The sequence below is a fragment of the Setaria italica genome, chromosome IV (genome assembly GCF_000263155.2).
Source record: "Setaria italica strain Yugu1 chromosome IV, Setaria_italica_v2.0, whole genome shotgun sequence".
NCBI lineage: Eukaryota > Viridiplantae > Streptophyta > Magnoliopsida > Poales > Poaceae > Setaria > Setaria italica.
This window is the reverse complement of record NC_028453.1, coordinates 8346831-8359456: the sequence shown is the minus strand read 5'-3', so window position 1 is coordinate 8359456 and position 12626 is coordinate 8346831. Positions and strand designations below refer to the sequence as shown.

Sequence of the window (12626 nt, the reverse complement as noted above, 5' to 3'; positions counted from 1 at the left end):
TTAGAAAAACGTCTTAGCATTTCATACAGTAATTTCTGACACTCCAATGAAGTTGCATTTGGCAATGAGCTTTTGTGGCTAGGCACACCTCACACACATCTACTATAGAAATTTATGATGGAATGTTTAAAAGGACCAACACTTTGACACATTCCACTCGCCTTGAATTTGACTTGAAGGACCATATGGCATCAGTTCTGTAGTCACCTTCCAACCACATTCATGAACAAATTCGCTCCATAATTTTAAAAAATTTGTATATAGGTTGGATCTTCATCAGTTCTTCCTCATGTTCTTGATGGATCTTTCTTGTTTTGTATTTTGATTCATAATATAAACTTCAAACATGTATAGATTTCCCACATGTAGTCCAATTCAGGTGGTTCTTTTTCTAGCTTCTTAAAAAAGTATATCTGTCACATGGATTCAATTGCATCGTGGATCTCATGTTTGATTTTGTACCTTCTTAGAAAAATGTCTTAGCATTTCATACACTAATTTCTAACTCTCCAATGAAGTTGTATTTGGCAATGAGCTTTTGTGTCTAAGCACACCTTACACCCACATGCATATAGAATTTATGATGGACAAATTCAATCCATATTTTTTTCAAACCTCCACGAATTTGCCTAAAACACAGTGAAATAAAAAAGGGCATTTCACTTTTCATTTGAAAACAGTAGCAATTTATGTCTTCAAATTATGAAAACGTAATATCTTGTGTCTCCGACAAGTGGGACCCAACCCTTGAAGGATTTACCTCAAAAACTAATACTAGTGGAATGCTCTTCCCTCCATAATTTTAACATAAACCCTCAAATATCTTGGCCGCCTCCCACCTCCCCCAAAAACCCACGGCGGCTGCCCACTTTCCCTAAAAAACTTTCATAACGAGATTGGGAGGCCACGTTGGAGACGAGGGGGAGGGGCGACGGTTCCTCGATCTACCCAGCGAATCCAACCATGATGATGACTTCTTCCAAGTCCGGATTCTTCAATGCACAAGCCAACAGCTCATGAGGTTGGGTCACAATCGAGGATGTACAAGTTGTTGAAGACGACCAGATGAATCTTCCACCAGGCAAAAAGAAAGGTGTGTATCCGCCTCTAGCGCCAACTAGGTTTTGCTGGAAATTGATAGCATGCAATCGATTTGATGTTGTCTCCATGTCCACTATCATGTGTACCTACTCCTAGGGTTTGTAGGACGACATGCATATGCAAGGTTTTGATGTTGCATCCATCATATCCATGCAGTGGCGGAACCAAGATTAAAAACTAGGGGGTTGGGTTCTTCTTCCTTCTCCATCTCCACCCCTCCTTCCTCGTTTTCTTCTTATTTTTCCTCACTTCTCCTCCCCTTCTTCCTTTTGGTTCCAATGGTGTTCTTGGCAAGAGGGAAGGCTAAAGCCCCTAGCCCCCCCGTAGATACGACCCTCTCTATGCTAGAGTCATGTATACTGCCTACCACTAGGGTTTGTTAGAAGACATGCATATGCAATGATTTGATGTTGGCTTAGTTTTGTTATTTTCATTGGAACCAAAATTAATGAGTTGAATATGTACTAGTGTGCTATCTTACCATTACTGTTTTTTGAAATAGTATGAATATACTAGTAGAATGTAATCGTGCAATGATAGGTGAGATATGGAATAGTATGCATATATATACAACATCTGAATTTATTCATGCTAACCTATTCATGTTTACATACACATACAGAGCCCCATTGTGTGTCCATTAATTTCAGTTATGTCTATCCATGAACAATTATATTGATGAGTATACAAGCGCACCAATTAGTTTTGGTCTGTTCATCTTTTGTGTTCATCTTTTGTGCATTGGTTCGTCCTTTATTTTGATCATAGAAACATAAAAAAGTAAAGATGAGATGATATATCTCAATCCCAAAATTTGTAAAAGAACCGCATTATTATTTTTGAAAATAATAAAGAACAACTAATCTGTCTCAAGCTATAAATTAATGAGCTGAATACTAGTGTGCTATTTTACTATTACTGCTTTGTGAAATAGTATGCATATACTAGTACAATGTAATCATGCAATGAAAGGTGAGATGTGGAATAGTATGCATATACTACAACTGAATTTATTCATGCTAACTTATTCATGTTTATGTACACATACAGAGCCCCATTGACAGGTGAGATGTGGACTATAACTGTCCAATGCAAGAAGGCAGATGGAGGAGAGCGTATCGTCCAAGCAAGTCTTGATAAGGCTGACGTAACATTTTTCAACTTGGTAAGTTTCAAAGATCAGCTTGGGTATGGTGTGCGGGACTACTACTACTAAAAGAAGAGATGCGGAATTGATGTAGCAACTCTTGAGCCAATTGATTACCACAAAGATGTAGAGTACATGCTTGAGCACATGGCTTCAAAAACGAAAGTCAGGTTGTTGATGACAAAAAACCAAGAACTGGAACGATATGTAAACATTACACACCTGAAACGACCAAGGGAGAATGAGCCTGATGATGATAGTCTTGGTAGTGATGAATCAATTGATGCATACAAAGATTGGCTTGAAGAGAAAGGCTCTGATACTGGTATATATGATATTTGTCCTACACTATACACATGTACTTATAATAATTGTACTCTTTACTCTCATAATGCTGTTGGGAACTTGCAGTTGTACGCGATGTCTTCAGGGATGACACAATAAAAACATACACTGAATGGTTAAGGGAGCAAGGCCATCTAAAAAAATTAGTAATTCTTTTTTCCTTTGGACTTTCTTATTTGTAATGAAAATTGTGAATCTACTAAGTGCACATGTTTTTCATTTTTTCAGTGGCTTATAAAGGTAAAGATCAACTTACAGCAGTACCTGATCAGCCTACAAAGAAGACAAAAGGTTTTAAAGCATCGTGTATTTCAAAAGTTCACTCTTTAATTTATTGTTTACCAGTAAATATAATCTAAGCTTCTCTTATGTTATTGTAAGTAGATGGCAAGAAAGTTGGCCATGGTAGCTTGAAAGGGATAGCTGCAACGGAAAAGAGATTGAAGTGTCGCACTCAAGAAACTTAAAATCGAATTTTTGAAAATCTGGGTGATCCTTGTGGAGAAAATAGACGTACATTTGTGGATGAAGTTGTTATATTTACAAGGATAAGGACTCCACTAATTGAAGTTACACAATGGAAAGATGTGAAGGAAGATGTCAAGAATGATATCGCAAAATCTGTAATGGTATGTTAATGACCCATCTTTATTCATTTTAATGTCTTATAGCAGTAGTCAATGAATACATTTGGTGGGAATATGTCTCTTTGATCGGGTAGCCAGTGTTCCCTCTACTTTCTTGTTTAAAAATGTTATGAATGTAGCATATATACCAAGTTCAAAATAGTTTTATATGTTTTCTTTCCAACAGAATGTATGGGAGATTGAGAACACTAATGAATCGAAGAAGAAGATATGGAAGATTGCCCAAGAATGCTACAAAGGATGGCAATCCACTTTGAGTGCTACATACAAGGCATACAACAGCTATGATGAGCGCATGAAGCATAAGCCTAAAGACTTAGACATTGTGGAGTGGCACTATTTGATCATATACTTTGGATGTAAAAAGTTCAAGGTACACACTATTTTGTTGATTTAAGAACACAAGCATCAGTACAATTTTTCATTGCTAAACATTACTTGCTCACTCCATGCAGAATATTAGCAGCCAGCACTCTTCAAATCGTCAACAAAAGAAAACCAACCATTCGATGGGTTCCAAACCTTTCTCTCAGTGTAGTTGGGAAAAGGTAAAGATTTGTTACATTATTCTCTACTTCCAATACATTAAACAATGATATATTAATGACTTAATATCGGAATCATAGAGAGATCCAGAAACTGGTGCTAAGCCAAGTGTTTTGGAACTTTGGAGGACTACTCACATGAAGCAAGGAAAATGGTCCAATGAGGTGGCTGAGAGTATTTATGTGAGTATTAATTTGAGCATAAACTTGCTTCCACACTAAAAGTTTTTTTCTTTACCACAACATTACCTATATTGATCTCATACAATTGTTTATTGCCCTCAGCATACTACAGCTAGGAAATTGTCTATGACAGATTTAGATGAAATGGGTGAAGAAGAACCAAGAAGTATCACATCTGCAAGTGCTAAAGAAGACCTTGTTTTCAAGAAACGTACAAGGAAACAACAGGAGCCAAATCAACCAAGCCACATGGCCAGGGTTACATGTCTGATCCAAATAGAAACCAACTGCTTCAGGAGAGACTATTTCAGGAGAGACTCAAGAGACTCGAAGAATGAGAACGTGAGTTTCAACAGAAAATAAAAGAACAACTTGCAAAGCAAGAAGCTGAAAAGAAAGCAAAGAAGGAACAACTTAAAGCCTCAATTAGACAAGAATTGATGCAGGAGTTTCAAACAATGTTTGCACAGAACCATCAACAGCCATTAGTACATGATGAGGTAACCAGGAGATAAGTTATGCATGTTTATTTATGTTGTTTCCTTAACTTGCCTAATGATTGACAAGCAATATTACTGTTTTGAATCATAAAACTTTCCATCATGTACTCTAGTAACAGTTCCATATTTTGGATTATAGTCACAGTCTGAGAATTACTTAAAAATATTGGTTATGTGGTGGTTGTGAGACTGAAGAACTATAATTGGATGTGATTGACAATCGATATATGGCTGCTAATCTCTTATCTGCCCTTTTATTTTAAATGTGCAGAGTACCCCTAAAAACAACAATACAACAGAAGATGAAGCTAGGAGCACTGAGGTTAACATTGATGCAACACCACTGCAGAGTCAAGAAACAGCGAACCAGGTATCGACGTAGAACAAGCATATTTCGTCATGATGGTTTTGTGCATTGAATTACAGCTAACATTGTTCCAAGAACTTTATAATCCAGATTGAGCCAAGAAGCATTGTCACAACAGATTATGAAAATGTGCCACCTAATTGCAACGCTAAATCTTCCAACGTTTCAAAGAGTCTGTTCATTGACAAGAGTTCAAAAAGTGGAGTACACAAATACATTAGTACACAGCAGCTGCTATCTAGTGCTAAAACGCGAGCAGGAAAAAAGAAACAACAAGTAAGAACTGGAATTGTGCTTTCATGATGCCATTACCATTTTCCAATGGCAAGTCAAAGTTTGCTTCAAATTCATTCATGTAGAAGCTGTAATTCTTTCATTACACTTGAAACCATGTTTCTCTCTTCAGCAGCAGGACATTCAAGCATCGGCGGGGCAATAATAAGACCCAAGGTTGCACTAGATGGTTTTGGGAATACAAAAAGGCATTCAACCTTCAGGTGAAGCAAAGTTAAAGATCATGAATGGTGGGAGTAATCAAGATTTTAGATGCGTACAAATAATATATAGGTTTTATAGATATTTTAGTATTGGGAGTGATGGATGAAAGGACAAGTTCTTACTTTCATATGTTGAATATTTTGTTGCATCATTTGTATCATGAATGCTGGGAGTGAATGATGGATTGATGTCATTAATAATATATGTATATATATTTGCATCAATTTCTTTTTTTCAAAAATTCTGTTGCTTTAAAGAATCAACATCGTTGCAATAACCACAGAATCAATGTTTCTAATTCGGTGTGAATTTAGTATTGCAATGACCATTGCGCATATTGCCATAACGATTAACTGTGCTACATGTGGCTATTACAATGATACACACCACGTTGCGATATCCTTTAAGAAAATAGCAACGACTCTTATTGTGTTGCGATATCCTTTAAGACAATAGCAATGACTCATGATTGTGTTGCGATATCCTCTAAGCAAATAGCAACGACTCAAATGGTGTTGCGCTACCCTTTAAGCATATAGCAACGACACGCATTTAGTTGCGATAGTCTTTAGGCATATAGCGACGACATAAATTACGTTGCAATTGGCTTTTAGCATATAGCAACGCCTGCGTATTCGTTGTGATATGTCCTAAGCATATTGCAACGGCATAGGCATTTTCGCAACCACCATATATTGTGGCAATATAGGATATTGCTACAAACCTCTAGCGTTGTAATAGTGCTTGCTTGCAACTAGCCTATGTTGTTGCAATAATCACTATAGCGACGACGCCTGTCGTTGCAAATACCACAAATACAATGTCCCTAACCGTTGCTTCTGCAATCCATTGCAACACCACACTGCATTGCAATACGCCATATTATGGCAACGCTACACAATTGTGATGCGATACCCTATTGCATCAGAGGTACTTGCAACACCTCGCAACACCACCAAAGTGTTGCGAGTGCTGCATATTGCAACTAAAATACCCTTATTGCAACGATTTTGAGGCATTGCTTTAGGCGCAAAACCTTGTAGTGGTTGTTTGATACGGTATCAATGATACCAATATAATGAATGACATGTATGACTGAGAAGAAAAAATATGTGTAACTAATAGAAAAAAGGCACAATTAGTACGGTGGTTGGTGGATCATCCTACAAGATTCAAATCCGAAGTAATACTTCGTTTAGGGAAAAAAAAACTAATAGTGCCTCCGTGTTTCAGCATGTATCCACCGCACACCGGACAGTGTGGGTCAGCCTCATTTTGGCACACCGGAACTCCGCCCCGGCCCCATGCCAAGCCCGAGCCCCCATGCATACGACCATACCCCATCCACATATGGTTCCAGTCCAGCACAGTCAACTTGCACGCACGCACGCGGCCTCCCCTTTCCATCTGTGCTACCACGCTACACGACGGGCCAGGTTCCTACCCCACACCTTCCCTCGTCACTCGTTCCGGATCGATCAGCACTGCTTCCAAGCAAAATCCCGGCCAGCCAGCTCACGCCGAGCCGACCGCGGCTCACGAGTGCACCTAATACCTCGACGTGCACATGCACACACAGACTCGATCATGGATAGGGCTGGTCAACCGGAATGTGCCGCGGCTGGTGTGCCTGTGGCAAGCAGCGTGAGGAGCTGAGAGAGCCGTGACACGCGCGACGACGGACGGATGGATCCGCCGGCCGGGGGGCCACGGGAGCCCGGCCGCAGGAGCAATAAGGGCAACCCTGGAGCTAGTTGCATGCGTGTGAATTGTGAAACCGTAAGAACTGAAATTATCTTTCACCCTAACTCATTGTACAAACACTACAAGAGAACACCGTTCGAATTCCGCACTCTATAACTAATAGTGCTATACAATCTTAAATTTTGTTACTAGTACCAGCACCACCACGACGAGATCCACACATATCCCCTCAACCGGCATAGCTACAAAGACCATGACACCCATTCCATCCATTTGTATATGATCCCATGCGAAACAAACCTAGGAGTTGTTTGTTCGATAGTAAGCTATGACAAGATTAGGAGAGGGAGTGAGGGTTTGGGGTACGATTATGGGGTACAAGATTAGGAGATTATGGGATCCATCAGCGACCTCTTGGGTTAGAGGAAAGCTCTGATAGCGGCTAGACGGGTGGTGTGGAAGTTTAGAGGCTAGGCCGCTCAAAACTAATTCGTTATAGCAGCAGCGGGGCACCGCAAGAGACAATGGTGGATAGTGGGGGTAGGAGAGTATGGTATTATTCGGCTAAAGAAAGAAGACAAACCAGAAGTCGAAGCCCAAGGTTAGAGGGGGAGAGAGGTTGTTCGATACAAATATAATGAATGACATGTGTAGATTGTAGATTGAGAAGAAGAAAAATATATGTTTAATCACAGAAAAAGGCACAATTGATATGGTGGTGGTGGTGGAGTCATGGCACCACTACCGGAAACAGTAACTTTGCCGAGTGCCCCAGGCACTCGGCGAAGGGCCAAATACACTCGGCAAAGGGTTTGCCGAGTGTAACACTCGGCGAACCTTACTCGGCAAAGTTTTTCTCGGCAAACAGTGTGTTTGCCGAGTGTCGACCATCGGGCACTCGGCAAAGCCTTTGCCGAGTGCCGCAATACACTCGGTAAAATATGACACTCGGTACAAAGACGTTAACGGGCTGTCACGGCGATGGAAGCTTTGCCGAGTGTCTGACGGCCAACACTCGGCGAAGTCTACATCTTTGCCGAGTGTTTCCCTAAATACACTCGGCGAACTTTTCAGGTTTGCCGAGTGTTTCTTCTTTGCCGAGTGTCGAGGAGTTGTTTGCCGAGTGCCTGATTGTTGGCACTCGGCAAACCTCCTTTTTGCCGAGTGTTTTATGTTCGCCGAGTGTCTCATTGTGTACACTCGGCAAAGACGGTGTTTGCCGAGTGCCCGAAAAAATGCACTCGGCACACGTTTTGCACTCGGCGAATTTACTGTTTCCGGTAGTGCACCCACCAGAATTCAAATCCGAAGTAATACTTCGTCTAGGAAAAAAACTAATAGCGCCTCCCATGCTATGTTTCAACAACTGATCCACCATACACCGGACATCGTGGGCCTGCCACATTTTGGCACACCGGAACTCCAGCCCCAGGCCAAGCCCGAGCCCCCATACCCCATCTACATGTACTTCCTCCGTCCTAAAATATAGCTAGGTTTATCTTTTTCAAAAGTCAATCTTTTTAACTTTGACCAACAATACCTCTAAAAAAATTTATTTCAAATAGAAAAGGTAACATATTACAATAGTTGGTTTCATAATAAATCTATTAATATTATTTTTATGTTATTAGTCTCTATGACTATTTTCTCTATTCTCAATCAAAGTTGAAAATATTTGACTTTGAAAAAAATCTAAACGTAGCTATATTGTGGGAGAGGGAGTAGTTTCAGTCCAGCACAGTCAACTTGCACGCACGCACGCGGCCTCCCCTTTCCATCTGTGCTAACACGCTACACGACGTGCCAGGTTCCAGCCCCACACCTTCTCTCTTCACCCGTCCTAGATCGATCAGCACACTGCAACACCCCGGCCAGCCAGCTCGCACCGCGCCGACCGCGCACGCGGCTCACGAGTGCACCTGATACCTCTACGTGCACATGCACACACGGATTCGATCATGCATAGCCATAGGGCCAGTCGATGGAACGTGCCGCGCGGCTCGTGTGCCTGTGCGGTGCCAAGAGCGCAAGGAGATGAGAGAGCCGTGACGCGCGCGACGACGGACGGACGGATCCGCCGGCCGGGGGGCCCGGCCGCGGGAGACAATAAGGGCAACCCTGGAGCGCAGGCCGGGCCACTCAGCTGGCCACTGCCATCCGCGCCTCCTGCTGCTGCTCCTGCTCCTGCTGCCGGAGTAGCCAGAACACAGCCAGCGCCCCCGCGTGGGCCGGTCGGCGGCGCTCCGTCCTCTCCTCCAGTCCTCCTCTCCCCCCGACCTCCCGTCTCCCACCCGCGGGACTCGCTTGCCTCCCTGCTCCCCCCGACCTCCCGGCCGGCGCCCGCGGGACTCGCGGTCTCAGTTTGGGTTGGAAGCTTAGCTTGGGGGCGGGGGCCATGGTTGGTTGGTGACTTGGTGCACACACGCTCGCGAGTCGCGCCTGCTCAGTCGCGCGCGCCGGGTTGGAAACCTACTGCTCGAAACGGGCCACGGTTGGTGCCGCCCTGCCGGCCGGAGTGCCGGGCGTAGCTAGCGTGATGTGATGTACTGCGCCCGGGCGGCCGGCCGGTGGTGATCACTGATGATCGATCGGCTCTGCTGCCCGGGGCCAAAAGATAGAATATGCCAACATGGCCGGTGCGTGTTGTTGCTAGTTGCTACTGTTGGGTGTCACTGTTCCCGTGTTTCGTTTTCGATCGGCAGCATAAACTTTGGTGCCAACGCGATTCAAACCAAAGGACAAACTGGTACTGGTAACTCTACCGCGCGCCGGTATGTGATGTGCGTGCACAATTTGAATAGAAAGTTGTGGGGAATTGAAGAAGAACAAAATGCAATTTGCCCTACTAGCTAGATTATTAGCTAGCACTACTTGTCAAGGGCGGTCTCGTGTTTTGCAAGAAAATGGATCAGAACTTGGGAGTGGGAGAGAAGCACAGGGAAGGTAATTCGGCATCAGAAATCACCTGGAGTGCATCCCGGGAGAAGGATCATGGTTGAAAGTTGGGCAATGGAGTATGCCTTCAATCCTCCGGCGTGCCCGTCATCAAACCCTAAGGATGCAATCATGCAAGCCTCTCCTCCATGGATTCCTTCACTTCACCTCGTCTTCTCTCAATGTGATCAGTGATGACACCAAAAAGAATATAGAGAATGATTATCCCAGATGCCATGAAATGCAACTGTATGATCCTTGCGAGAATCTGAAGGAGCCAGAACAATGCAATGCAAGCCAAAAACCGCAAACAAGAAGCCAAGAAGAACAGATTAAAAAACAGGAGAGACGACGACGCCTCAGCGGACGACCAGCGCACGAACGCACGCGCACGCGGAGACGACCGACCTACGAGTCGTCGCTGGGGCTCATGCTCTCCTGCCGCTCGCCGCCGCCGTGCTGCTGGTGGTGCTGGCTGGATCCGCCCTCCGCTCCGTTCTGCGCCGCAGCCGCAGCGTCCGAGGCGGCCTGCACGCGGTACGCGTTGAGCGCGGCGAGGATCCCCATGTGGCCCTCCCCTCCGCCGCCGCCATTGTCGTTGTTGCCGCCCGCTTGGCCGAGCCCGAGCTGCTGCCCGCCGGGGAGCAGCGCCATCGGCGCGGGGAAGTTCATTAAATGTAGCCCGCTCGGCACGCCGCGGTACAAGGTCGCCGCGCCGCCGCCGCTGGCTCCTTGCGGGAACGTCCAGATCGACTCGCCTCCGCCGCCGCCTCCGCCGGCCGCTGCTGCTGCGGCCTGCGCGTTGCTGCTCGGCACCATCCACACGGTGCCCGGCATTTGGCTCTGCGTGTACCCGGCCATCTGCTGCTGGTATTGCTGCTGCTGTTGTTGCTGCTGCATTTCTTGCTCCCACCGCCGCTTCCTTGACAGGTCGGAGCTGGCGGCGGCAGACGATGACGACGGTGACACGTCGAGACCGACGCTGCCGGAGTGGAAGCTCAGCAGCAGCGGGGACGACGCCGAGGAGGTGGCGGATGGCGGGCCCTCGGCGCCGCCGAACCCGAGCCCGACGACGCGGTCCCACGGGTCGCCCCGCGCGCCGCCGAAGCGTGTGCCGGGCAGGCCGGGGGCGCGGAGATGTGCCGGGATGGAGAAGGACGAGCCCGAGGAGCGGAGGGAGATGTTGAGAGAGGTGAAGTTGGCCGGGATGGTGCCGGTGCCCGTGGCCGCGATCACCGCCGGCTCCGCCTGCTGCAGCAGCCACTCGATGGTCTCGCCGTCCGTCTTGTGCCCCAGCTCCCTAGTCAGCTGGAACACCCGCGCAGCGCAAATCGCCGGCATCCGGATGCGCCGCCCGCGCCCATCGACCTTCGTGTGCCGGTCCTTGGTGGAGGTCCGCTTCGGCGGCGCCAGCTTCCTCACCTGCAACTCTCCCGGACCCGCCGCCCCATTAGCCCCGGCGCCGGCGCCCACACCAGCCGCCGGGGACGTGGAGCAAGGCTGCTCCTCCTTCTTCTCTAGCAGCTGCAAGGGGAAGTTGGGGCGGCGACCTCCGCCGGCGTCTCCGCTGACGTCCATGGCCGATTAGACCATGGTATATATACACAAGATGGTGTTCTTTTGCTCAGGGAGCTGGAGCCTGGTGGAGTATGGGTAGTAATGGATTTGGTGACCTACGACGAACAGTTCTTGTGGGGCTGATGAGCTGATTTGTTGTGATGATGTGGGGCGGTGGAGGCACGGCAGCGCCGTCGGCGGCGGCGTTGGAGCGAGAGGCAGAGAGTGGGATCAAACAAGCAAGGGCTAGGCGCTAGGGATTAGGGGAAACACTGCTGTTCTCGGTAGCAATTTTTTTCAGACAGAGAAAGAGATGGAGAGAGATAGAGGTGTGCTTGCGGAGATCGACACTATTTTATGGAGTTCTGGTTGGGTTTGTCGACCACTCTAGTGCGTTGCAGGGAGGACGATGGCGGGAGGAAGGAGAAGAGAGGAGGCGAGGCCGGAGGAGAGCATATCATAGGAGAGGAGAGAGGGAGGGAGGGAGGGAGAACATCAAGACAGGAGACGATGGTGTACTTTGTCGGGATTGGAGGAGAGAGATCACGACGCATTAAAGGTGCGCAGAGAGGGAGGGAGGGAGAGGGAGGGAGGGAGAGAGAGACCTGAGGACTGATGAGGATAAGGCCGAAGGGAAATTATTAGGCACACACTTAGCTCTCTTGTTGTCCAGGAAAACGGAGTAGCTTCAAGCACACTCGGAATCCTTCGATGTGGTCACTGATTTTCTTCGATGGGAAATGGAACACACCGGTGTTTCCCGAATTTTATAAAATTGAACTGATTTCATGCATCAGGTAGTGGGTATGAAAAAATTGAATAATTCACTTATACTTTTACAGGGTTCTTTTGGCAAGACAATAATAATAAATAAAAAAGAAGGTGGCCCACGACCAACGAAGGGGAGCGCAGGCCACGACCAACAGAGGGGATATGATGAGGAGGCCTCATAACGTCAAGGAAGGGTGAGGCGGCCCCCGACCTAAGAGGTCAGGGAACCCATCCTTTCTCAAAAACGTTATCTCCCGGTCCCTCGCCTATACTTACTCTCTCGAAAATCATCGCACTAACACGAACGCTTGCTTGCAAGCACCCGGT

General features: G+C 46.3%; 1 protein-coding gene across 1 annotated transcript; it reads right to left on the bottom strand.

Annotated features, from left to right (window-relative positions):
- Positions 1 to 10178: 10178 nt before the first annotated feature.
- Positions 10179 to 12097, bottom strand: LOC101758915 (transcription factor TCP15). The gene has a single exon (XM_004964979.4). The coding sequence runs from the start codon at positions 11547 to 11549 to the stop codon at positions 10380 to 10382; it is 1170 nt and encodes a 389-aa protein (XP_004965036.1). The 5' UTR covers positions 11550 to 12097; the 3' UTR covers positions 10179 to 10379.
- Positions 12098 to 12626: the final 529 nt, after the last annotated feature.